General features: G+C 50.4%; 1 protein-coding gene across 9 annotated transcripts in view; it reads left to right on the forward strand.

The window, feature by feature from the left end:
* The window catches only part of fbrsl1 (fibrosin-like 1), a 185,734-nt gene that overhangs the window by 143,626 nt on the left and 18,054 nt on the right, over window positions 1-24,054 (forward strand). For 8 of the 9 annotated variants that reach the window (XM_061259820.1, XM_061259819.1, XM_061259827.1 and 5 more), the window contains 3 exons: window positions 17,799-18,196; window positions 20,112-20,380; window positions 23,089-23,330. In XM_061259820.1, coding sequence (XP_061115804.1) covers window positions 17,811-18,196; window positions 20,112-20,380; window positions 23,089-23,330 — 897 coding nt within the window. In that variant the 5' untranslated portion in view covers window positions 17,799-17,810. Of the gene's footprint in view, window positions 1-17,798; window positions 18,197-20,111; window positions 20,381-22,762; window positions 22,924-23,088; window positions 23,331-24,054 lie in introns of all 9 variants that reach the window. The other variant, XM_061259826.1, reaches the window with a different exon arrangement.

The raw sequence follows: 24,054 nt of genomic DNA on the forward strand, positions 1-24,054 counted from the left end.
TTATAGTAGATGTTCTTTTTTCCTTTGGATGCCGAAGAAAACTATAAACACCGAGTGTTGCCGTTTGTGTTTGTGCCCCGATGGGGAGGTTTCGGAAAGCAGAACGAGCACACAAAAATGCAAACGCCCTTCTTTGGGGAAGGGGCAGAAGGGGTGGTACAGTGGGGTTATTGATGTCTGTCTAGGAGAACACCCTGTCCTCCGCGATGCGTGTGATGTCACGGGTGTCCCACCTCCCGGGCGGAGGGGGAGGGGGGGGGGGGGGGGGTGGTGGAAGACCAGGAGCGGAAGACTTCTCCAAATTTCTAAAAGTGGTTTTGGGGAGAAGGGGTGGTGGGGGAAGCAGGGGGGGGGAAGCTAACCCGGCACAGCCTGGGCAAGGAAAAGTGTGATTGCAGAAGGGCCGTTTCTGAAGTGGATTTGTGCCCTTGTAATCCTGATTAATTTTGACCCGCCGTGCTCATTTTAAACAGCGGCGTTGCAGCCAGCGCCAAACGCCGCGAGCTCCGGGCCCAAAAAGCCCCGGCTTAGCAGCTTTGCGCGGCTTAGCAGCAGATGGCATTTTAAGCCGGACTTAATAAATTGTTTCCATTAGACGTACCGGCCCACACATGCCGGATTAGCCCAGGGAACAAAAGGAAGGAGCAGAGAGAGAGAGGGAGAGCGAGAGAGGGAGAGGGAGAGAGAACAACAAGCAACCACCGAGTTGCCCAGAATATTCTGGTTAACTCTCTGCTCCTGTGGTGGAGGGCGTTTAGGATGGCTAACATCTAGGAGTTTTTATTTGTATGTTTTCAAATATACTTTGACATTTGTGTGTGTGTGTGTGTGTGTGTGTGTGTGTGTGTGTGTGTGGATGGGTATTTGCATTCATACAAGCATAAACGGCAGACAGAGATGTAGACGGGTGCAGCAGCTTTTCTCATTGACTGTATAGGAGGTATTTATTCAGGCTGAGAGCGGACACTGTGGAGCCCTGGGGGCTTTCAGGACCAGGCTGGATATGGTGCTGGATACTGTCTGAGCATTAACGCATGAAAATGCCCAGCATTGTTAGGCTGAATGGTCTGTTCTCGTCTTTGTTATGTTATGTTATGTTGTTATGTAATTATAATATTTGTGCATTACTGTCTTCCTTGACTATTACACAAGGCTAGCATGTTTTACATGCATAATGCACCCACATGTAAATGCATGTATAGGTTTAGTGTGGTAGTTACTCACGTGTGATGATTGGGATCTGTTCGTCCGTTAGTATGTTTCAGCAAAATTCTCCCAGAGTTCTCCCACAATCCCCTCTGGCCAGCCGCAGCCCAAAGCCTCGTAGGTCTCTCTGTAACTCCAGCTACACGGTGCGGGAGGAATGTGTAACAGAGGGGGGAGCCGTCCTGGGCGTGGGCGTGGGTTGGGCGGTTGGGGAGTAGGGTGGAGGGGGCAGGGGGCAGGAGTGTGTTTGGTTTTGGCCCGAGCTCCTCCAGCCCAGAACCCTCCTTTGAGACGCTGTGCTACCTCTGTGGCCTTCAGCCCATTAAATAATGAATGGAAGCTGACCCTGTGACCTGCTAATCAGCTTTGCTGTTGTTGAATTTGGGAAACAGGAGTGTGGCTGACTGGGGCTTGACTGGGCGCGGATGGTGTGTGTGTGTGTGTGTGTGTGTGTGTGTGTGTGTGTGTGTGTGTGTGTGTGTGTGTGTGTGTGTGTGTGTGTGTGTGTGTGTGTGTGTGTGTGTGTGTGTGTGTGTGTGTGTGTGTGTGTGTGTGTGTGTGTGTGTGTGTGTGTGTGTGTGTGTGTGTGTGGGGCTTTGGGTTGGATTAAAGGTGGGTATTAAAAACCCCTCAGCCGCGGTGAGGCTGGTGGTCAGGCCCCGCTGCAGTGTGTGAGGAAGAGCAGGCACCGTACCTTAAAGCTCTCGTTCGTCAGACCCAAAAGGCCCGTATTGACAGAGCACTTACTGCGGAGTGCCAGTTCTTCCGTTGGGGGGAATAATGTATTTGGGGGGGTTAGCAGCCGTAGGCGGAGATCTCTCCTGCCCTGTGCCGCAGTTTTTGTCAGGTAGGCCTCAGAAGCCTGTTTGTTTCCTTGATTGAATTTAAATTTTAAACAGTGGCAAATCCTCTCAGAACACGACTCCTAATTCATTTCTTCTCCCGCCATTTTCTGAGCACAGAACACCCACCCTGTATACCCCCAACCCCCCGCCTCCCCCAACCATAAGAACTTCAAAATCAGCACAAACAGAAAGCGTCTATTTATTTCTCCTCTTCATTAATCCCGCCGTTATTAATTCTCCGTGTTCGTTTCGGAGCTTACGCGGTTTGCGAGATTTGTTTTTCCGCGAAAGCTCACGTTATTAATGCTCGTTCGGGTTTTTTATTGATAATACTAATGCTGTTTGTGCAGTCTTCCCTGTCGGATGGAGCGTGGGGGGGGGGGAGGGGTGGCGGTGTGGGAGAGATAAATAGGAGAGAGTGCTGCAGATAAGACACGTGTTTAATTATTAATTGAGCCATTACTGACAGAGATTGCCTTTTTTGATTTAAGGCAGGAAGCTGGCTTCGGGGACAGAGAAAGCAATTACAGAATTCCCAGCATGCACTGCTCCTGCCTCGGCCTCTCGTCGCCCCGGCTGTGCGCGAGCGAGAAAAACGCCGCCCTTGTTGCCCGGCTTATTCCATAAATTATTTTAATTCTCCTTCAATATTTATGGCGTTTTAAATTACATTCCCCCAGATTGTCATCTTCTATTTATGGGCTGGTGCCGACGGGACTCTGCGGCTAGGCGTTTGGGTTTTTAGCGTTCTGGAGGGGGTTTCGGTTCTGGTGAGGTGGGAGGTGGGGTGTGATGGCTCACCACCACAACAGGCTCCTCTCATGGCATGCGTGGGGTATTTGTGTCTCTGCTGATTTAAAAACTGCGTCTGAAAACGAGAATGTTGCTCCGTTTTGCGGCATCTTGGCTCGTGTGCGACAGTTAACAGGCTTTTTTTTTGCTTCTGTGTGACCACTAGTGTTGCAGTGTGTGATCGAGTGAGAAAGGGTGTGTGAGTATGTGAGAGAGAGAGAGAGAGAGAGAGAGAGAGAGAGAGAGAGAGATGTGTGTGTGTATGTTGATGTGTTTGTGTATTGCTGCTTCTGTTGTTTGTATAGCTATATGTGTGCGTGCATTCGTGTGTGTGTGCTACCTGTGTTGCTGTCCTTGTAATAGCATTAAAAATTCAGCTGGGCTCTGGGTAGGAATTGTACCTGTAAAGTGGGGACCGTGGTGGGGACCGAGCTCTGACTCTGCTAATCTCTGCTTCCTGAGTGTGGCTCTGCTGTGAGCCATGGGCTTCCCGCAGGACTCATCTGCCTGGAGATCAGCACCAGCTCGGCACACACACACACACACACACACACACACACACACACACACACACACACACAGTCTCTCTCACACACACACACACACACACAGTCTCTCTCCCACACACACACACACACACACACGCACACGCACACACACACAGTCTCTCTCCCACACACACACACACACACACACACACACACACACAGTCTCTCTCCCACACACACACACACACACACACACACAGTCTCTCTCTCCCACACACACACACACACACACACACACACACACAGTCTCTCTCCCACACACACACACACACAGTCTCTCTCTCCCACACACACACACACACACACACAGTCTCTCTCTCCCACACACACACACACACACACACACACACAGTCTCTCTCCCACACACACACACACACACACACACACACAGTCTCTCTCCCACACACACACACACACAGTCTCTCTCTCTCCCACACACACACACACACACACACACACACACACACAGTCTCTCACTCTCACTCTCACACACACACACATACACACTCACACGCACACTCACACACACACAGTCTCTCACTCTCACACACACACACACACTCTCTCACACACACACACACACACACATACACACTCACACACTCTCACTCTCCCATGCAAACACACTGTCATGCACGCTCTCTCTCCCTCTCTCACTCTCACACACTCAGACACACACACACAGTCTCTCACTCTCACACACACACACACACACTCACACACACACACACACACACACACGTGTCCCATAGGGCTGCTCCGCGGGGGGTTGTAAAGGCGGGCAGTGGTGTCTCCGGGTCGTTCTGCGGTCTCCTGGAGCTTCCCGCCATGTTCTTGCGCGCGTATCGATCGGACACGGATCCCCCGCTGAGCGCTGAGGGTCTGAGTGTGAGGGGCAGTGATTTCCCAGAAGCCTTCGCTCTCTCTCCCCCACCACCGCAGGCACAGGGGGGATGGTGGTCGGGGGGTGTTGGGGTTGTAAGCTTATTGGCCCTTGCGGTGCTCCTGCACACTCTGGCCAATCGATCGCCATGATGAGGGGCAATCACTCACTCCGCCCAGTCCTCGCTGCTTCGTGAAATGCGATTGGTTGGAATTGATTGCTGCTTAAATTCGGCTTTAATGCATATGGAAATGTCAGGCCTTCCACCTCTCTCTGTCGGTGTGTGTGTGTGTCTGTGTGTGTGTGTGTGTGTGGTCATAGTGGTAATTTAAAGCCATGTTCTTGCATATCCATTTTCAATGTCAGAGTGATCTAACAGGAAAAAAACATTTGTTAATTTTTTTCACCTGTGTTTTCACACAGAACTACAGAACAATGCTCTTTAAAAAAAAAACTGATCTGAAGCTATTTTAGACTTCTGTCTGTAGTAGTGCTGTGTTGAGCTGGACATAACCAGGGTGGCGTTGGATGAGGAATAGCTGTTTCCTCTTATGCGTACTGTATGTTTATTTATAACTTTTTTTAGTTTCCGACACCTTTCCCCTCTCCCTCCCGTGTGTGAATTTCAGTCATCAGCGGCGGGCCAGAGAGTGCCAATCCTGGAGCTCCCGTCCCCTGTCCCCCATCCCCTGTCCCCTGTCCACAGTGCTGACGGTTCTATTTGCGAAGCCCTTAATGGTGAATGAGCCCAGATGAGCAGGGGATCCGCTGAGAAACACGTGACGGCCAGGGGCCCTCACGCGGCACAGTAATGTAAACCCAGGCTTGGGGAATGCCATCGCCAGTTCAGACGCCCTCGGACAAGTCTTCGGCCTCAGGGTGTTCTGGGTTACCCCCCCCCCACTACCCCTGAGTTTTGTGGGTTTTTGGAGGGGCGCATTTCGAGTCCCAGGTCTGGGTTACCTGCCCCCGGCCCGCACGCTTTGGGGCAGCAGTGCTTCGGCTCTCCGGGCTGCTGGACAATCTGGGGTCTCTGTCACTCGCTGGCATTCCGGCTCGGAAATCCGACGCGCCGGGTCTGTCGACCGGAGACCTCGGGATTTGGTCATAATCCCGACAGCCGGCCGAGGGATGAGGACTCCGCTTCCGTCTCGTACCCTTGGGACCACCTTCCCGCCAAACCCCCGGTTTCCGCCAAGAAGCCCTCCCCCGCCACCGCCCGCCAAATGCTAACGGGTGGCCCCGGCCCAAGGACGCGGCCCTTTTTGATCCGAGCGGGACGGCTTCTGGAGCCGAGTCCCTCCGCGCGCGGGCCCGCGCCAGGAGCCGCTTGTCCAAACTTGCGGCGCGCTCTCCCTCTTTCCGCTAAAGCGATAATCAGTTGTCAGAGGAGTGCTTTTCATTTTCTGGTTGGGAGGGCTTGATAGTTTTCTTATCAGCGCGGTCGACCGTGAACGTGCGCCATACCGCCACAGCTGCGACTGTTTTTTTTTATTTATTTATCTTTTTATTTTTTTATTTTTTTATTCCTCGTTTGTTAGCCGGCGGTTTTTTGCGATTTCCTCTGCGCGTATAAAAACAGGGACCGCGCCTGCGTTTTTGAAGTTGATTGCGCTCTGCGCTCCTTCTTCCCCAGCCAGCCGAGCCTGGTTTGAGACGGTCGCATCCGGTTACAGAACCAGATGGTGAGCAAATGTGGCCAAAAACCCTCAGCCTGGATAATGCACAATCGCTGGCAGGCGAAGGAGCCTGAAATCTAGATGGATATTAAGCGCTCTTGTAATGGATTTACCTCAATGGAATCTCCTCTGCCATGGAGATGCGCGGCTAAGCGAGACCGCAAAGCGGCCTCGTTCCATGAATAAGAATCGTTTCCTCTGTCTATTAAAGAAATCTTTTGAAGATAACAAAACAAAATGGTGCCCTAGAAGAAATAGCGCTTTGGAGGAAATCGGTGGAAGTCCAATGATAATAAGCCGGCATTTACGCCGGTTGTTGCCAAAGTCCACTTGTCATGCTAACGTATTTCTAGCCTGACTTCTGATTAGCTCTGCATTTGCATCCGTATCTGCCGCCCCCAGGCATTTCACTTTATTATTTCGTATTATTATTTTGCCTTCGCGTAATCGAGCGTCTCCATCGCTGCCGAGCGCATATGTTCGGTTACGGGAGGTTCAGGCAACCAACCCTGAAATCAACATGCGGCGAGATGAATAAGGAGATCTGCATTTCTGGAAAATAAATTGTGCTTAAAACCAGATTTTTCCGAGGGTCAACATCGTTAATTGCGCCGTGTTTAGCCGCGGCTCGGACCGACGGCGGTTCTGCTGTGGAAAAGAGAGAGACGAGAGGAAAGCACACGAGCGTGCGCAGTCTGGCCTCCTATTAATCAAACGGGGGTCTGTTTCCCCTGTTGTCTTTGGCCCCTGGCGTTTTGGGTTCCGCCATGTACCCCCCCCCGCCCCTCCCAGTCCACCCCCCCCTCCCGCAGGAATGAGGGTGGCCTTTAATGGGTTTGCACTCCAGAGGTCCAGGAGCCGGTAGAGGCTGTTATTCTAACTCCACTGTGGAGGCCTTGAGAGAGAGACGCAGGACTCTTGCTTTGATTGAGGTTTGTTTAACATGGACTCCGACCAGGACGGAGAGGGCAGGGGTGCTCCTTTTCGCCCGCGGAGGTTAGCAGACTTCTCCTCCCCCGAGGGACGGCTGGGAAGGACTGTACGTTCTGTAATGGCGGTCGAGGCCTGCTTGCGCATAGCTCCACTATGAAAATGACGTCGACGCTATTTCCGTCCGGAGCGGCGTCATCGGCGGTTGATCCCTCCGCTCCGGCTTTGGCTCACCCGGCTCAGGTGTAATCGCTCTAATCTACCCTTGGAAATGATGGAAAGAGCGTTTGGGACGCCCGGGGGGGTAATTTAATAATCTCCTCTTCGGCCTGGCAGGGTGATATGTTACTCACCCGGGAGCCGGCGTTTCCCCAGCGCGCTTTTAAACTCGCTCGCCATTTTCTTTCAGCTCCTTGGCCAGAGAGGAATCGACCGAATGTCTCACTTAAGAGCCTCGGCTTTCCTCCTGCCCCCCCCACCTCCCCTAGTGCCCCCATCCCCCCCCCCCAGTGCCCCCGCCCCCCTCCCCTTCCTCCTCCTCACCGCAAGGCAATTTCAGGTTTGGAGGTCAGCGCTGATTGTGTGATAAGCAGTAAATGGAAGACTGTGCTGGAGAGCCCAGGAGATCATATTAGCTGCGGTGGACTGCATTAGCCACCCAGGAACACAATAACGGCCGGCCCGGGCCCAGCCGCAGGTGCGCTCCGAGCGCCAGCATCGGGGATGAAATATTTGGAGAAAATGAACCATCTGTGCCTCCCTTTAAAACGGTTAAAAGACATTTAGTGAGTGTGACACCGCTAACAGGGACGTTTACACGCAGGCACGTCCGCCAAAGGCCGGGGCCTTGCTGCCTGTCGGGGGCCATGAGACTGTTTTATTTAGGAGGCCCGGGTTCGTGAGGACCCACCCACGACGTCTGCTGGGGATAGGCTTCTTCAGCAGCCCTCCGGGTCGGCCATTCGCAAGCCATTCCTTTAAGTTTGTTTTGTGTGTAAGCTGATTGTTTTTGTTATTTTTTTTTCCCCCCAACTGCCAGAATTTTTTATCTTAAACTGGGCTATTTTTTCAGTGGAACATCTGCTGTATTTTTCTTGTTGAGTAGAGATCATTGTGGAAGGGAGATGGTCTTTTGATAAGCAGTGTTAGCGTGGCTACTGAAGGACTCTCTGAAGCAGTCTGTGATGTGGCAGATTAGAGGGATCCTCGCTGTCGTCAGCTCAAATGTGGCACGCGTGCCGATTACCACGTCAAAGCCGGTTTTTATTTATTTATGGAAATGTGTGCATTGCATTATGGGCGTTTAGCAGATGCTCTTGTCCAGAGTCACTCATGGGGCCTTCTCATTTTCATACGGTATACTCATTTTTATACAGCTGAATATATACTGAGGCGCCTGGCTCAAGGGTGCAAGGGGGCAGTCCTACCTGGGAATCGAACCTGCGACCTTCAGCGTATGAGTCCAGATCCCTCGGACCCCACTGTTGCCGGTGTAAAGCGTAGTCTCACCGTCGGTTTTGTGTGTTATTTGTGTTGTGTAGCAAAAGGAAGGTTTCTCCTGATTGAAGGTGGCAAAGGACCTGCAGCGTTCGTTTGTAGGGGCAAAGAAAAAAAAGAGAAGAAAGAAAAGCCTTGATTTGTCACACTGTCCTCTGCACCACAAGGAATTCAATCGCGGTCCCCAAAAAAAATAAAAAAATTCAACCTGGTGCTGCAAGGCAATACCCTGCTGTGCATGTCAAGACGAAATTCACAAACAACTGTTTACACGTTTTGCCAGTGTGCCACGGGGCTCGACCCAGTTCCTGTGGGCGTGCGGGGGTGTGTGTGTGTGTGTGTGTGTGTGTGTGTGTGTGTGCCTGCGGGTGGGTGTGTGTGTGTGTGTGTGTGTGTGTGTGTGTGTGTGAGTCGTGTGTGTGTTCAGCAGGGGGAAATGAGAGCAGACGGCTCAGTTTGAGGAGGTAGCCCTCAGCAGTCAGGCGATGAACCTGTCTTCATTCGTTTTCGTGACACGACTCGATGCCCTTCCTCCCTCATTCCCTTCCTCTTTTCTCTCCCTTATTAACTTCTTTCTCTCTCCTTTCTCTCTCCCCCATTCTATCTCTTTATCCCCTCTCACTCTAAGTGGCTTCCAATAGCATCTCTAATCAAGGATGATGGATGGGCTCGGTGCGCTGGCTAACCCGATACTGCGGCCCGCCCCCTCCGCGGCTCTCTGTCAGTCCTGCAGGGATCCAGGTGGATTAAAAAGAGAAACCGCGCTCCCCCTCTTCCCTCCTGTTGTGTGTTAAAAGGGCGGTGAATCTCTGCCAATTAAGCAAAGTGTTTTAATCGCGGAGCGGTGGTGTAATTAAACGGGCCTCCCCGCGTTACCTGCTAACAGCGCACGCTGCGTTGCCGTCTCTCGCCGCCCCGTGCCGGGCTGAGGTGCTGCTGACGCCCCTCCCTCGTGACTGGGGAGGAGGCCTCGGAAACAGGCCACGGGCGAACCTTAAACCTGGAGCCTCTTCTAGGGCCCAAAGCCGCGGGTCGGCCGGACGCTCTTCCCCCTCCCTCATTTTTACCTCCCTGCATCCTTTCCTAGCTCGTAGCTCCACCCAATGGAGGAAGCCAGGAAGAGACACAAGGACGGAGGAATCGAGGGCCTGTTTATTCGGCAGTATTCTTGCTCTGTTATGCACCAGTGTGAAGCCGGGTCAGTTGCACGTGGCGGATGGGGAGAGGTGGATCCACAGGTTGATTTTGTATGTCACACGTACTGAAAAAAATAGCCCTACAAAGGCTTGTGCTTCGTTGCTCAAGCATCCTTCAGTAGCCTCCTAGCTCCTTTATGGAGCATTTAACGGGTCGGAATGACCTGAAGGGGGATGGCGGACTAGCGTGGATTTCCAGGTCAGTTGAGGACTGAGGAGACGAGGAGGGATAAAATAAGCGAAAGAGACGGGTCCCTGGGTGGAGGAAGTGAGAAGCAAACAAGCAGGCGGTTAAGGAGCCACAGTGCACCGCGGCCCCGCGAGGGCTGGCCCCCAAGGGGCCCCATCAACCTCAGAGCCCCGTCCCCACGGTAGGGCAGCTCGCTCCTGGGGGGGCGAGAAGGTGAGAAAACCGTCACCCTGGGCTGCTCGAGTCTCAGAGGGGGGGCGGGGAGGTGTGAAAGTCGCCCGGGCGACGGGTTCGAGGCAGCCATCTTCAGGAGATCCCCTCCGCAACTCAAATCACGGCGACTTAAGGGGAAAGAAAAAGAAGGAAGAGACGGCAAAAAAAAAGGAAGAAAAAATGACATGCCGTTTATAAATAGTTTGCAGTTGTCAGGTTAATTTCATTCTTGTCAAATCTCCATGTGCGGTATTAATTAAAATGGATTCAGCCGTGTCCCAATTACGAGCGTTGTGTACTGGGTGTGCGCGTCTCCCCCGTGTGTCACCTTCCTCCCTCCTCCGGGGAGCCGTGTCCTACGATTAGGGCCCGTGTTTGTGTTCGGCCCGGGGAGGGCCGCGGCTCCAGAGGATTCGTGTTGTTGCTTTGTGAATATCGGGAGCGAGAGAGCGTCTGAGACGGAGCCAGAGAGAGCGGGAGGAGTGCGGCACAGAGACGTTTGCATTTGAATTAGAGCAATTAATAACGTTCCCCCCGAGCGCGGAGTCGAGGATCGATGAGAGGCTCAACACGTGAAATAAATGCTCTCCGTTTGTCGCCGAGATGCAGCTGGAATCGCATTACCCGGCTCGTTTGAATTATTGAAACACTAGGAGGGCCGTTTCTCAGAGCGCAGACAAGCCCGGTGCTTAAGTTTACTTACTTTGCAGCGGCCATTTGTAACTGGCCCAAATCGGTGTTGCCCTGCGCTGATGGCCGCCCGCGGTGGACTTCGATCGCTGACCGCAGCCCGGCGGCGTCACGCCGGGTCCTGGGACGGCCCACCGGGGAGCTGCTGTTTGTTAATTACGGCCCGTTGTGTTCCAGCACCGTTACCACATACCGGCTAAAGCAAAACATTCTCACAATGTCGCTAACCGTGTGGTGACGTCGGTATAATTCACCGTAATCAGTCCCGTTGCATTCGTGAGGACATTTTGTGTTAGCTGGGACCTTAATTCTGATCTCGCGCTGAGTCACGATGACGGTTTGCAACGGAAAATGTTTTGAATGGTCTGGACTGTTTTGCTACACAAGCCCCGTCACCTGTATAAAAGTGGATAGGCCATTTTTATCGGGGAAAGCACTCCTGAGAAACTTGATCTGACCAAAAATATTTGGAGCATTTCCTTACATGGTTCTGAATGAGGGAAGATTTCCTCCTTGCCCCGATGGGTACGGCCCACGGTGAGAGGCTGTCGGTGTCTTAACGACGGTGTTGTGTTTTTCGGGCGGTGACTGCGGTGGTTGAGTTGTCAGGTGAGGGGCGGTGAGTGCTGGTGGGCGGAGGGAAACATCGGGGCCTTTTTCAGTCCGGCGTCACGCCACTTGAGCCTGTCGAGTGATCCTCATTCTGCCTTCTCCATTTTGAGAGGGGCAATCAGACCGCCATTGAAAGAGCGGGTTATATCCACTTTCCGTCATGCGGGGGCTGTGGCATGTACATGCTTGAGAAGGCATGAGAAGACTACCTTTATTTACTCTCTGCAGCACAAAAAAAAAAAAAACATCCGTTGGGTTTTCAGTTGTAGGAAAGGCATGAGGCCAGCCGATATTTTCTTGATAGTGTGTGTTTTTTTTCCTCCCCTTCTTCTCAAAGGCTTGTAAACCTCTGTAAAAGCAGCTGGCAGCCCTCTAATCGAGGATGCTTTCCCGCAGAGCAACAAAGAGGCATTGTTGAAAATGTCTGGGCATTATGTGGCTAAATAAAGCGGACACGCTGTTAAAGAATTATTGCCTGTATTGAGCTGTGTGGTGGCCCTGTTGAGTGGGTTTGAAAGGGCCCTGATAGGTGTCTCCACGGTGAGGAGAAGGGATAAGAGCGCCCCGCCCCCCCCCCCCAGTGTTGCCGTGACGGCAAACAGGAGCAGCAGGGCTTTATTGGAAGTGGCAGGCGTTGTCTCCAGTCATCTAGATAATTGTGGAGCCGCGTCGTCTCGCTGTAATCAATCCAGACAGCTGCTGCCGCCGCCGCCGTGTTCGGGTCCGGTGGGCCGAGCGAGTCCCGCTAATTAATGGAGCCGCGCGGGGGCCCTGGCGCTACCCCGACCCGCTGGCCAGGGCCAGGGAGGGGGACAGGAGGCTCCCTGCGGGGGCTCGTCCTGCCCTTTCCGGTGTTCCCCAGGGGGGGAGGGGACAGGTCCAGAAAAAGACCACCCCTCACATGAGGGTATGTTGGGTTCCCCCCCAACACTGGTATATAGATTTAAGGTTATCTAGCATTGATTTGTAACTGTATTTGGGGTGAAATGACATCCACTTGTTGCAGTCTTGTTGCGGTCCGTCTCTCCTGCGTTCCCGGGGTTGGTGGAGGCATAGTCTTTCGCGGCAGTGCTGAGATTTTGACCTGTACTTGACCAGAGGCATCTCTGATACGCGTCAGCGAAACTTCAGAACCCATCAGCACCACTCCACCGCCACCCGCTGCCTGCCTGCCTGCCCCCCCCCGGAGAGTGAGACAGTCCGCTTCAGCCGCTTCAGTCCACCCCAAACGCAGTATTTCGCTCAGGGCATGTTTCTTTCCTTTCCTTTCCGGGAGGAGGTGGAGGTGGAGTTGGAGGGAGGGGTGGGGGGAGGGGTGGGGGGATAACAGTGGGCCAAATGAAGGCAATAAAACAAAGGAGTGCGGTCTGTGTAATGCTCTGCCCCTGTGCCAGAGCTGGACCAACGGGCCCTAATCAGATTAGTGCTGTCAGACGGAGCAGCAGTGCTTAAACCTGCTGATTTGAATCGGCATCCGCCCCCCACACCCTCCCCCCCCTCCTCCGCTCCTCTCCTCGTCAACAACCACATGTGTCTGGAAAGAGGATGCCATATGCCTCTCGCGCCATATGGCCCGGGTTCGAATCCATGGCTGGAGTGCAGAAACACTGATTCGTACCAGTCCAGAGCTGCCATCGTTTTTGGAGACGAGCATTAGGCACCCGACAGCAAAAAAAAAAAACACACCGCTCCCGGTTTTTACACTCGTCGCGTTCTGTCTCCATCAAGGCTCTGTTGGCTGCGTTGGAAATAACTAATTAAAACATGCCAGCTGTCCCACAACCCCCCCCCGTCCCCCAACCTTCTGAATATGGCTGGCACCCCTTCCTGCCCATTTTATCCTCTCAAACTCCCCCCCCCCCCCCCCCATCTCTCTGATTCAAACTTGTGTATCAGAGGGAGAAATGGTTTTGCAAGGCTTTGTGTTTAACCCTGTTCCTCAAAGGAAGATTGCGGGAAAAAAAAAAAAAAAAACTGTTGCAAGACAGATTTACTTTTTGTGAGCGGGTGCCTGCGGTTCAGATTTAGGGTGTCTTTTCCTTCTTGGCTGATTCCGATGACTTGGCTGCAGATTAGAGGCTCCTCCGCTTGGCGCTCGCCGCCCCCCTAAATCACGGAGATGGAATCAGACGGTCCTTTTAAAACCCAAATTCCGTAATGAAGCCTCGCGGTAATTTGCGAAGGTGTTGATTACCAGAACGGTAGTTTCCAGACGGCCGGTATCTGTTTTAGCCATCTAAATTGCTGCCTTGTTTTAAATTATGCCTTGGCCGCCGCTCTTGGCTGGGAGAGAAACAGTCTGGATTCTTGGAAATTCCTCATCCCAGGTGAAGAGTTCCCTGGACTGGGAACGTTCGGGCTGGAGGGGGATCAGTCCCTTTTCCTTTCGCAGCAGTGTAGCGCAACGGTGAGGGAGTTGGGCTCGCAGCCCCAAGGTCGTAGGTTCAATCCCCAGGTGGAGTGCTGCTGTTGTACGCTTGAACAAAAAACTTTGCCCAAACTCCTTCAGCGAGTATCCAGCTGTGTGAATGGACTGTATGTAAAAAATAATATCAGCTCTGGGGCCGCCTGTTGCATAGTGGCTAAGGAACATGACTGGGACCCAGAAGGTTGGTGGTTCAGGCCCCGGTTTAGCCATGATAATATCCGCACAGCTCTTGAGCAATACAAGCTCTTAACCTTGTATTGCTCCAGGGGGGATTGTCCCCTGCTTTATCTAATCAACTATAAGTCGCTTTTGATAAAAGCATCACCTAAATGAGAAATTCAATTCAATTGCTCTGGATACGAGCATCTGCTCATTTCACAAGCTCTGGCAGATCCGTGATTTGAGAAAACCACAAATCTCTTTGTAAATAAGAACACCGCACTGTTGTGGCTGTGGCCCTAGGCTATGGGAGAATTTACATCTGACATTTAGATGTCTTATCTTTAAACTTTCACTGCTCGCCATTGTCCCTTGGAAATTTTATTGATGACAGCTTGGCCTAAAGTTCATATTCCCTTCTTTGCACTGCTTCATTTTGTGTGACCCTCACGATATCGCCATCCCGCTGCTTCCAGGTTAAAGTTGTACGTTCAGGCCCTGAAGAACATTGTCAACATTGAAGAATTTGTGTAATTCTTTTCTAAGCAACTTCATTCTCAAAACTGATTCTGATCGTTGCAAAACGAACTCCCACCGGGGCTACGCTGGCGTCAATCAAGTGTTAACTTGTTAACGTTTTCAAAGGTCAACCCTTTGAAGGGGAGATTTTTTGGAGTGTTTTTTTTGTGTGTTTCTTTTATGTCGGTGTTCTAGTTTGCTTCCATTGCTTTGCGTTACCAGTAGTGATTGTTACATCAGTATTAGAATGTAATAACACTGTCATCACATATTTGTGATCTGACACCTTCTGCAAGGGTTAAAGAACATGTTTTAGACAGGCACGTGCCGCGCCCAGGGGGGGACTGTTAGGGTTAGGGGGAGGGCTGTGCGGCCTTTCCCCTGATTGATCACCTGTTCGGAGGTCAGCACGGAGGGTTGTCTGCCTGCTGCTCACCCGATGCCGAGGGCCCCGGTCGTCGGACCAGAACGGTCCAGATGTTGCCGCAGACATTGCGGGTGGAACAGGGGTCGGGACAGGCCACCGGCGGGGAGGGGGGCGGTTTGAACAGCTGTGCAGCGATAGAAGAGGTCACCCAGGGTCCCCTCAGGACGCATCGGTCAGGCCAGAGCCCTGCCGTCTGTCTCCCTGCCAAACCCCCCACTCCATCTTACTGCTCACATTTACATACGGGCTGCAGAAACCGCAGACAGGGCCAGATGCTAGGTACCATTGTGATAGTCTTTTCATGGAAATGTCTTCTTTTTTCTTGCCAATAGGAGGCTCAGAAGACCTGTGGAGGTCTGAAATTGGAAGTCGTCTGTATATATTGGGCAGTCTGTAGCGTAGTGGTTAGGGTAAATGACTGGGATACGCAAGGTTGGTGGTTCTAATCCCGGTGTAGCCACAATAATATCCTCCTGCAGTAAGGCCCTTAACCCTGCATTGCTCCAGGGGAGGATTGTCTCCTGCTTAGTCTAATCAACTGTATGTCGCTCTGGATAAGATGCCAATATGCCAATAATGTAATGTAATGTATATATGATGGCTGGACTCTTCATGAGTTATGGCTCACAATCTGTGAGAAGGTCATGTGGGACCTCAAGCTTGAGTTGTGTCCGCTTACCACGTTTAAGTGCACCCTTTGCAAGTCACTTCAGCTGAAAGAGACTTGTTACCTGGTGTGTACGGCCGATGAGACTGAACGTCCTTAGGAACGCCGGTCTCTCATTGGCAGTTGTGCAGACAGGTGGGCGGCTGGGGTTGCCACTTCACACAGTGTTCAATCAACCCTAACGGCCGGGAGAGAGTCAGGCTAAAATACATAACGAGCGATCGAGGACATCTTTGCATCGCGATTAAAATTAGATTAAAATCAATGCCTCTCCTCGCAAGCCGGCGCGGAGGGGGCACTGCGGGTAGACGACCCGGCAGATCGGTTTAATGAGCGCGGAACGGGGCCCGACGCGACTCCGTTCCCCTCCGTCATTACGGCTCATTAGAATCATCATTAGGCCAGGCTTTCGGCTCCTTGTGCCGAGAGTCACCTGACTGGCCCCGACTCCAGCCGGCGGGGGTTCCGACGCGCGGCGTCGCAGAGAAGAAGGGGTTTCCACGGCAACGTGGGCAAAGGGGCCACGTCTTCAGCCGACGGGAGTCTTTCTTCCTACCCGCCTGGAATAGAGAAGGCCTCGCATGGTGGGGGAAACGATGACGGGTTCGCTCCGACGTGTTTTTCAACCGCCAACCCACCTCTCCCGCCCCCAAATTCTCATTTTCCATGAAGCTGAAAAGCTAAATATGAATGTATTTATAATTTTTTTTGAGGAGGGGGGCAGGTTTGAATCCTTGGAAGATTAAATGATGTCTAATGGGTCTGGAAATTGCATTATGGGGCAGGCTGGATTTTACTCGCCCCAGGTCCTCGGTGCTCTGGGGAGGGGCACGTTTCTTCTGTGGGGGGGCTCCTTTGTTTCTCAGCTGTGTCTGTGGAGGTTTTTAATTGGGCCTGGGGTAAGCTGTCTGACGTGCAGGATTCATTGAAGGTAGAGATTAAAGACGTCATGAATGCGCTGTTCTCTCCCTCTCTCTATCTCTCTCTCTCTTCTTCTCTGTCTTTCTGACTCTCATCTCTCTTCTAGCTGCATTCCCACTCTTTCTCTCGTCTCTTTCTCTCTGCTTTTCTCTCTGTGTCTCTCACCCTCTCTCTCTCTCCCTCCCTCGCTCTCTCCCTCTTCAGACACAAAGCTGTTATCATTGGTGGAAGCCGAGCCAATGTCTCTCCCTTCCAGAGGGGGCATGCTGATGACTCAAAATCACCCACATCGCTAATTCCAAAAACACAGATCCTGTCGTCTCTCTTCTGGTCTTCCAGCTTGGCTGTCGGCAGAGGGCCAGTCGTAGCCCGCGTCTTACATTACCGTTCTTTTCATCGAAAAAGCGTTTTAAAGACCAGAAATGTATCTGGGGGGGAATTAAATATGAACGAAATTACACTCTTGCTTTGAGATATGCCCCCCTACCCGCCCCCCCCCCCCCCCCCCTAATTTTAAACCATTTACCGCATGACCAGTCAAGGTCCACGTTTGTGAATCGCAATGCTTTCCGCAGCCCTTGAAATTCCAGGCTGCTTGTGTGGCCGGCAGGCCAGGGAATCGTCTCGCTTCCCGGCTAAAATCCCAGGGAATATCTTGGCGAGCGGCGAACGCGGGGAAGGGTGCGATAAGGGGCCGTGGTCTCTTTTCACCGTACAATTGAAACATAATTATTTCATGCCAGATTGTGTGCTCAGCAAAGCCCTGAATGGGGACGCCATTTAACTTTAATTAGGTGTGATTTATTCATTCTGACGCCATCGCTCACAGAAATTGGATCATCTGATTATAGTCAAGCATGAAAATGACCTGATTAAACACTTCATAAAATCTAGGGAGAGGAAGAAAAGGGAGAATTGTGGGTAGAACGTGGGGGTATTGGAGCAGCTGTGGAGGAGATGTTCACGGCCGAGCTGTCGTTTAGCGCCGCTACGTCGTTTAGCGCTGCTAGCGATCGGCGTCGTGAATTAAGCCGCCAAACGACTGCTGTAGACACTTGGCCATGTGTGCTGATATACTTGGAGTTGTTTTGCATTTAACCCCTTCAGTCCCAAGCCCAATATGAAGTGGCTCCACCCAAATCCCAGGGGGTTTTGATAAAGTTGAGAAATTAGTAGGTTTTTAATAGGGGCTCAAAACAATAGTATAGCGGTCATTTTGATATAAGGTTGAAAGTGCCAAATAGAGCTTTTGCAGTAGTTACCTGAGTGCCATGTGGCAATCTTGGGACTTGAAAGGGTTAAGAGAAAAAATGGGAAATTTAATTCACAGGAGTGGAGTTGAAGTGACACAGGAAGTGAGTTGATTTGTGTCTGTGTGTGTGTTCACGTCTGCAGGTGTGACGGCGAATGAGATTCGCGAATCCAAGACTTGCAGCGCGACCAAAGTCTCGGGGCTCCAGCGCAGTCAGGAGCAGAGTATCGAGGCCCCATTCGCCGCCGCCGTCTCCAGCCCCGCCCCCACCCCGGCGACCCCGCCCCCTGGCTCCCCCGCCCGCGCTGACCCGGCGGCTGGCCTCCCCCCCAGGCCCCGGATCGCCACCCCCGCCGCCCCTGCCCGTCAAGAAGGAGGCGGCTCCGCCCATCCCCACCCCTCCTCTTCCCCCTCCGCCGCTGAGGGCCCAATCACAGCCGCTCCAGGAGCTGCGGGTCCCGCCCCCTCCCCACCACGCCCCGCCCATAATCAATCACCAACTGCACCACCCACTGCAGTACAGCAATCTGCACAACATCAGGTAAGACTCTGCCCTGCACCCTGCGCCCTGCGCCCTGCGCCCTGTCTTCCGTCTTTGCCAAGTTATACTCGTCGCTAGTCAGGCTCATAAGCAAATGGAGTGTTTCTGATGCTAGATAAGTTGCAATAGGATGATGAACCTTTTCTTGAACTTTGTGTGGAACTTCTGTAAGCTGTCAATCTTGTACCCACTCAAAATTGAACCAATCCAAAGGCTTTGTTTGCTGCAGCAAAGCGTATCACTAGTGTTACCTTGTTGTAGCTCTGTCGCTGTTTTTGGAGTAACAGTGCCCCCATCTTTAGAGGTACGTCTGGCCCAAGATTTGCGCTTTGCCAATAAGTGACAGTTACTTCAACTGAATCGCAATCTTGTGTAGGCGGGACTCCAGCAGGGAAGCCTGATTCGAACGAACTGAGATAAGGGGCTCTCTTTTCCATGGAAGTCCTGGCCAGGTTTAAGCGCCCGGCAGATTTCAGAGCAGATTTAGGAGCCTGACTGGCAGGGTACATGTGTTTTCGGTTTAACGTTGGAACAGGGTTAATCTCTGTCGCCGCGCGCGATTGGTCATGATCACGGAAGCGGTTCTCTGGTCCAGGAGGGCGTTACATTGTTCACGCTCTGAGTGTTTGTGCGATCGTCTGCAGATCGGGAAAATCATTCACTTTTATTTTTATTCATTTGAGGGCTTTTTATTTATTTATTTATTTATTTATTTTTTACCTCACAGCTCAGAGGCCGTATTACAGACACTTCCTATCTTAAGTCCAAAGTTAAGGTTGGACAAGTATAAGATAGGATTTTTCACCAATTCGTATTACAAAAGCATCTTAACTAAGTTTGGGAATCTTATCTTATTTTACCCCATCCTTACCTTTCTCGGATTAAGAAATCTTGAGTAAAAATCAGAAATCGATTGTCAACTTTCATGTCTGTTGCCTAATAACTGACGGCACTTTTTAAATATTGTGCACAACTGATTGGTTGGGTAAATAAACAAACCAAACGTAAGTTACGTTAGCAGAGACAAGCGCAGGTTGGCGATTGAAGCCTGGGACCGCTATGGCCATAGGTCATAGGGCTGTTTAGTTTCATTTAAACTTTGGGAGAGACACACTGCTGGTCTTGTATAGTTACAGGTCTCCCACGCATACAAACGGTCTTGCAGTTCATACAAAAGTAGTGGAGGTGACATGTCCCTATGTCAAACCTGTGTGTATGACTAGGGCACGGTATGTCCTAATCACAACACCAATATTGGTGCCACATTAGCTACCTCCAAAAACGCCAAGCAAAACGTTAATTATGAAGTTATGAGTATTAAGTGTTGTTGTGTGCTGTTTATTCTAAAGAAGGTGGCATTAGGATCAGGCACCGTTAGCCAGCTTGCTAGCCTTAGCGACTGTTTTAATAAATGTTAACAGTTACTTCCAGAAGCTATGAATAATGTTGGGACACCAAGAGGATTATCCTTTTGAAAAAGAACATAGGAACTTTTGCTCTGTAATGGCTATTTTCTGAAATCAGGTCCTAACTGAAATTACCATGGTAACAATACAGATAGGATAGGATTTCAGAGTTTCTGCCTTATGTCCCTGGTCTTCTGCTACTCTGTAAAGCAGGGGTCCTCACTCCTCGTCCTGGAGAGCCGCAGGCTGTAGCTGGTTTTTGTTTACACCTTAATATCAGCAACCGATTCAGACCCAAGAAACCAGGTGAAGTGAGCTGACTGTGTAATTAACTGCTTTAATTGATCAAGTCAAAAGAAGTGCCGAGTAACAACAAAAGCCAGCAAAGCCCTGCGGCTCCAGGAGTGAGGACCACTGCTGTAAAGTGTCTTTGTGACTTATTCATGTAATACAAATAATAATTGAATATAATTGTTGAGCATTAATCCTCGCTCTTCTGTCCCCTGCAGTCGGAGCAGCAGCAGTAGCAGTAGCCTAGCGGGGGTCGGCCTCCCCAAACACCACCTGCCCCCCTCCCCCCACATCAACAGCCTCCCCCCCTCCACCCCGGCCCTGCCCCTCTCCATCGCCAACCTCTCCGGGTCCCACTATTCACTGCCGCCCCCTGCGCATCGCCACCCGGCCATGTTCGCTACCCCTGCCACACTGCCGCCACCTCCCACCTTACCGACCAACGGCCTCGTGGTCCCAGGGCACCCCACTGGAACCGCCTACCCAGGTAGGAAGTCACTGTAGGAGCACGGCATTCTGGGACTTGTAGTCCCGTTGTAATCAGCCAGTTCAAGCCTACTTTTACAATGTGATTAAGCTTTCAGAATCCCAGGGGTAGAAAACAGCCCTGTTTACACATCAAGTATTCATTAAATTTTAAATGGTTTTCTTGTAGATTTAGCATGTTGACATTATATATTTTTTAAAATATTATAACAGGGTGAAAAAGGCAGTTTATCAAAAAGGAAAATGGCCTCTTCATGAACATGATTATCTTCATTAATGCAGATCAATTAAAACTTGCGTAACTCAAATCACAAAGTGAGCAAGTGTTGAGATTTCCCTTGACAAGCCATACCAAGCTGACACGGGGTTTGCGCAGTACTTAATCAGTGTACTGACAAATTGTTCCAGCTTATATAGCCAGTGTAGTTGTTTCCTTGTAGACAGCTCCCTTGCCATGCAAGGTTTCGGAAATTGGCGGGGAAAAAATAATAAACTATGAAGTGTTGTAGCACTTAAGCCAAAGTGGTGATTAAATTACTTGGCCTGCCAAGATCAACCAGTGTTGTAGTCAGAGCAGTAAAACTGAAAGCACCAGTGTAAACGTACTGACTCACTGTGGTCATTAAAGATCCCAGAACACTTTTAGAAAGAGCAGGGGTGTTAATCCCAGTGTCCGGGCCAAATTCCCACTAAAGCCGACGCCTAATCGCCACTGCATCCGATTGGCTACATGGCCGCACTTAACAATCAGGGTACATGAATTGCCATTAACTAATGTAGTTGTTAACATGAATTAATTGATGTAAAAATACATGAATTAAGCATGGCATTAAATTAACTTTTCATTAGTTCATGTATTTTCTTTTTAGTTTTTTTTACCAACTAATGTTTTAGTTACATTCATATTTTTACATTAGCAAACCATAGGATAAATCTGTTTATGAATTTGTTAACCATGAGCAAATTCAACGTGTTTTTTTCATTCCAATATGAATTGGCATTAACTAATGTTGTTAACATGAATGAATGCTGTACAAATACTTAAACAAAGCTGCACGCATTAACTTCAGTAGTTAAGGACATACATTAGTTAATGCCAATTAATGTAACCTTATGGGAGTGTTACTGCCGACAATCCTGTGCGTTCCCACATACCTGCCTTCCCCAGGTCACTTTCTCAGGTGATCGACCTGGTAAAATACAGGTACAATAATTGAAAAAGTACAATAACATAAGCTGCTTTTCATGTTCCCGATGTTTCCGAGACATTAGGCATTCGGCAGGGGTCTTTAGAGGCCCTGTGTGACCGCGTTTAGCGTTATAATTTCACACAGCGGTAAGTCCACGTTCTGTCTGTTTCCAGTCATATTATTCTCAGTGAAACGGATATGAATGAGGCGCCGGAGCAGGTCTGTGCGTTCGCCGACCCTGATGGTATCAGATAATGAATTTGTCTCTGTAAAATAAAATCTGCAGAACCTAGTAAATGTGATAATTGGAAATCATCAACGAGAGCAGGTTCGCACCAAATCGTATTTTCATATTTACGTGCTTCAGTCTCTCAAAAGTGTATGTTTTGTAATGCGAAAGATTTATTGAACAGGTTTTTACAATGGTGCTGGGTAAAATCTGGAAGAAATTGTTTTTTAAATTCACACAAGGGAGTTAGACCACGGATCTCAAACTCCAGTCCAGATAGGACCATGGTGTCTCCAGATTTCTGGTGTACTTCAGCAGTTAAGCGCATAGTTTAAGTCTCTGATTGGCTATCAAGGTCACTTTTTGTTTCGGATGCTGAAAATGGAACGCTGATTTGAAAGTTAGCCACACAAACCTGCAGACACTGCAGATTTCTTGGGCAGGAGATCGCAAGCGCTCGGCTAGATTAAAGGAACTGTCTTGTATCTGTCAGCAAACACCACAGGATTCTAAACCTTTCTTTTTTGAAACTGCCTTTAATTACCTGTTAAAAAAACGATTTTAACGAAAGGAGGGGGAAGTACATTGTGAGTATTTCCATTGATACGTCTGTGTAAGGAATAGCCGTAGATAGCAGCATAGTGTGTTACAAGCCTGTTAATGGAAAGACAGATCCCATTGCTTATCTACTTGAAGATGTGAAAGATTGCTTTCATTTAAGATTGTGTTTTTATTATTACCATCTGCAATATGTGTTTATGTGTGCCTGAGTACAAATATTTAATTACGAGCATCTGCACTGGGAGTTTGATATTCATACCTTTAGAGACTGAGAGAAGCTCGTATATCTGTTTGATTAACTCGACAGCATGCAGTAGGCCCAGGTGCACTAGACTTAGACAGGGATAAAATAGAGAGTATGTTTTCTGCTGGGATGACTCTTGGTGTTCTTTCTTGTCCTTAGATACCAGCCTGTTGATATCATTCAACCAACCAATCATGTATTGCCAGCCTCATTCGGGGATTCTGATTGGCACTTTGTCACAGGCAACTCTCTTACCACCACCAATGAGTCCTCACGTAGAAAGCCCTCACAGCATGAGCTGGAGAAACAGAGAATGCCAGGTGAATATTTTCTCTTTCTTCTCCGGTGTGAAGTCTGACTTGGCGCTCCGTTGCCTTTTTTGTCTCTCCTTCCTCTCCCTCCCTCCCTCCCCCCACCACCCCCCACTCCTTCCCCACTTTTTTTTTTGTTTTGTTTTTTCGTTTCCTCGCTCTCCTTTCTTGCAGAGCATGACCTCCTGAGGCAGGAGCTGAACAACCGCTTCCTGGTTCAAAGTTCAGAGCGGGGGCGGGGGCCCGCCGGCCCGACCCCCCTGGCCCCCGTCTCGCTCCTGAGGGCTGAGTTTCACCAACACCAGCACATGCACCAGCACCAACACACCCACCAGCACACCTTCACGCCTTACCCCCCCGCCGCCATGCTGGCTCCGCCCACCGCACCCCCCATGGTGCGGACCGCAGCCAGAAATGTGAGGATAAGTAAAAACAAATTCATTATGAAACGACTTCTAAAAACACTCCCACCTTCTCCCTCTCCGCCCACCCACCCAAAGAGATTACCAAAGTTCTGCACTCTCAGGAATAAACTGGCAGTGGAGGTTCAGTTTTGTACACTGAAAGTACAGTAATGTTTGGGTACAGATGAGTACTTTTTCAAGCGCAATAATGAATGATATATTGCTGGCTTGTGGTGCAATTTTGCGTTCCTATTGGTTACTGCCTCAGTGACAAGCATTTGAACTTTTTTAGACACTTTTCCTACCTTTATTTCTGAGAGTGTAAAAACAGAAAATACTACCTTTACCACCCTCCTGTCCCACCCCTGAATCCACCAACCCCATCCACCCCCCACCCCCCCAACCCCCGAAATGGCCAGCACCTCCTCCAAGTTATTGCTGCCCCATCCAGTCGGCTGTTAATCCCACTTCTCTACACTCACACACCTCTTTCAGCCGCAGTACTACTTACTTGGTTACTTCGTCTGCAACGTAAGGGAAAAAACTTTTTTTTGGAAGGTTCCGGTAATGCACCATCTTCCAATAACGTTCTCCAAGGTCTGTTAGAAAAGGGTTGGCCTTTAAAGTGTTACAAAGCAGTGAAGCCGTGCGTTCATCAACGCGGCGAGACGCAATCTCGCAAACGCATTTCACAAATCTATTGAGTAAAGCTAATATCTCTACTTCCTACCTAACC

This window comes from Conger conger, chromosome 11, assembly GCF_963514075.1.
Source record: "Conger conger chromosome 11, fConCon1.1, whole genome shotgun sequence".
Lineage (NCBI taxonomy): Eukaryota > Metazoa > Chordata > Actinopteri > Anguilliformes > Congridae > Conger > Conger conger.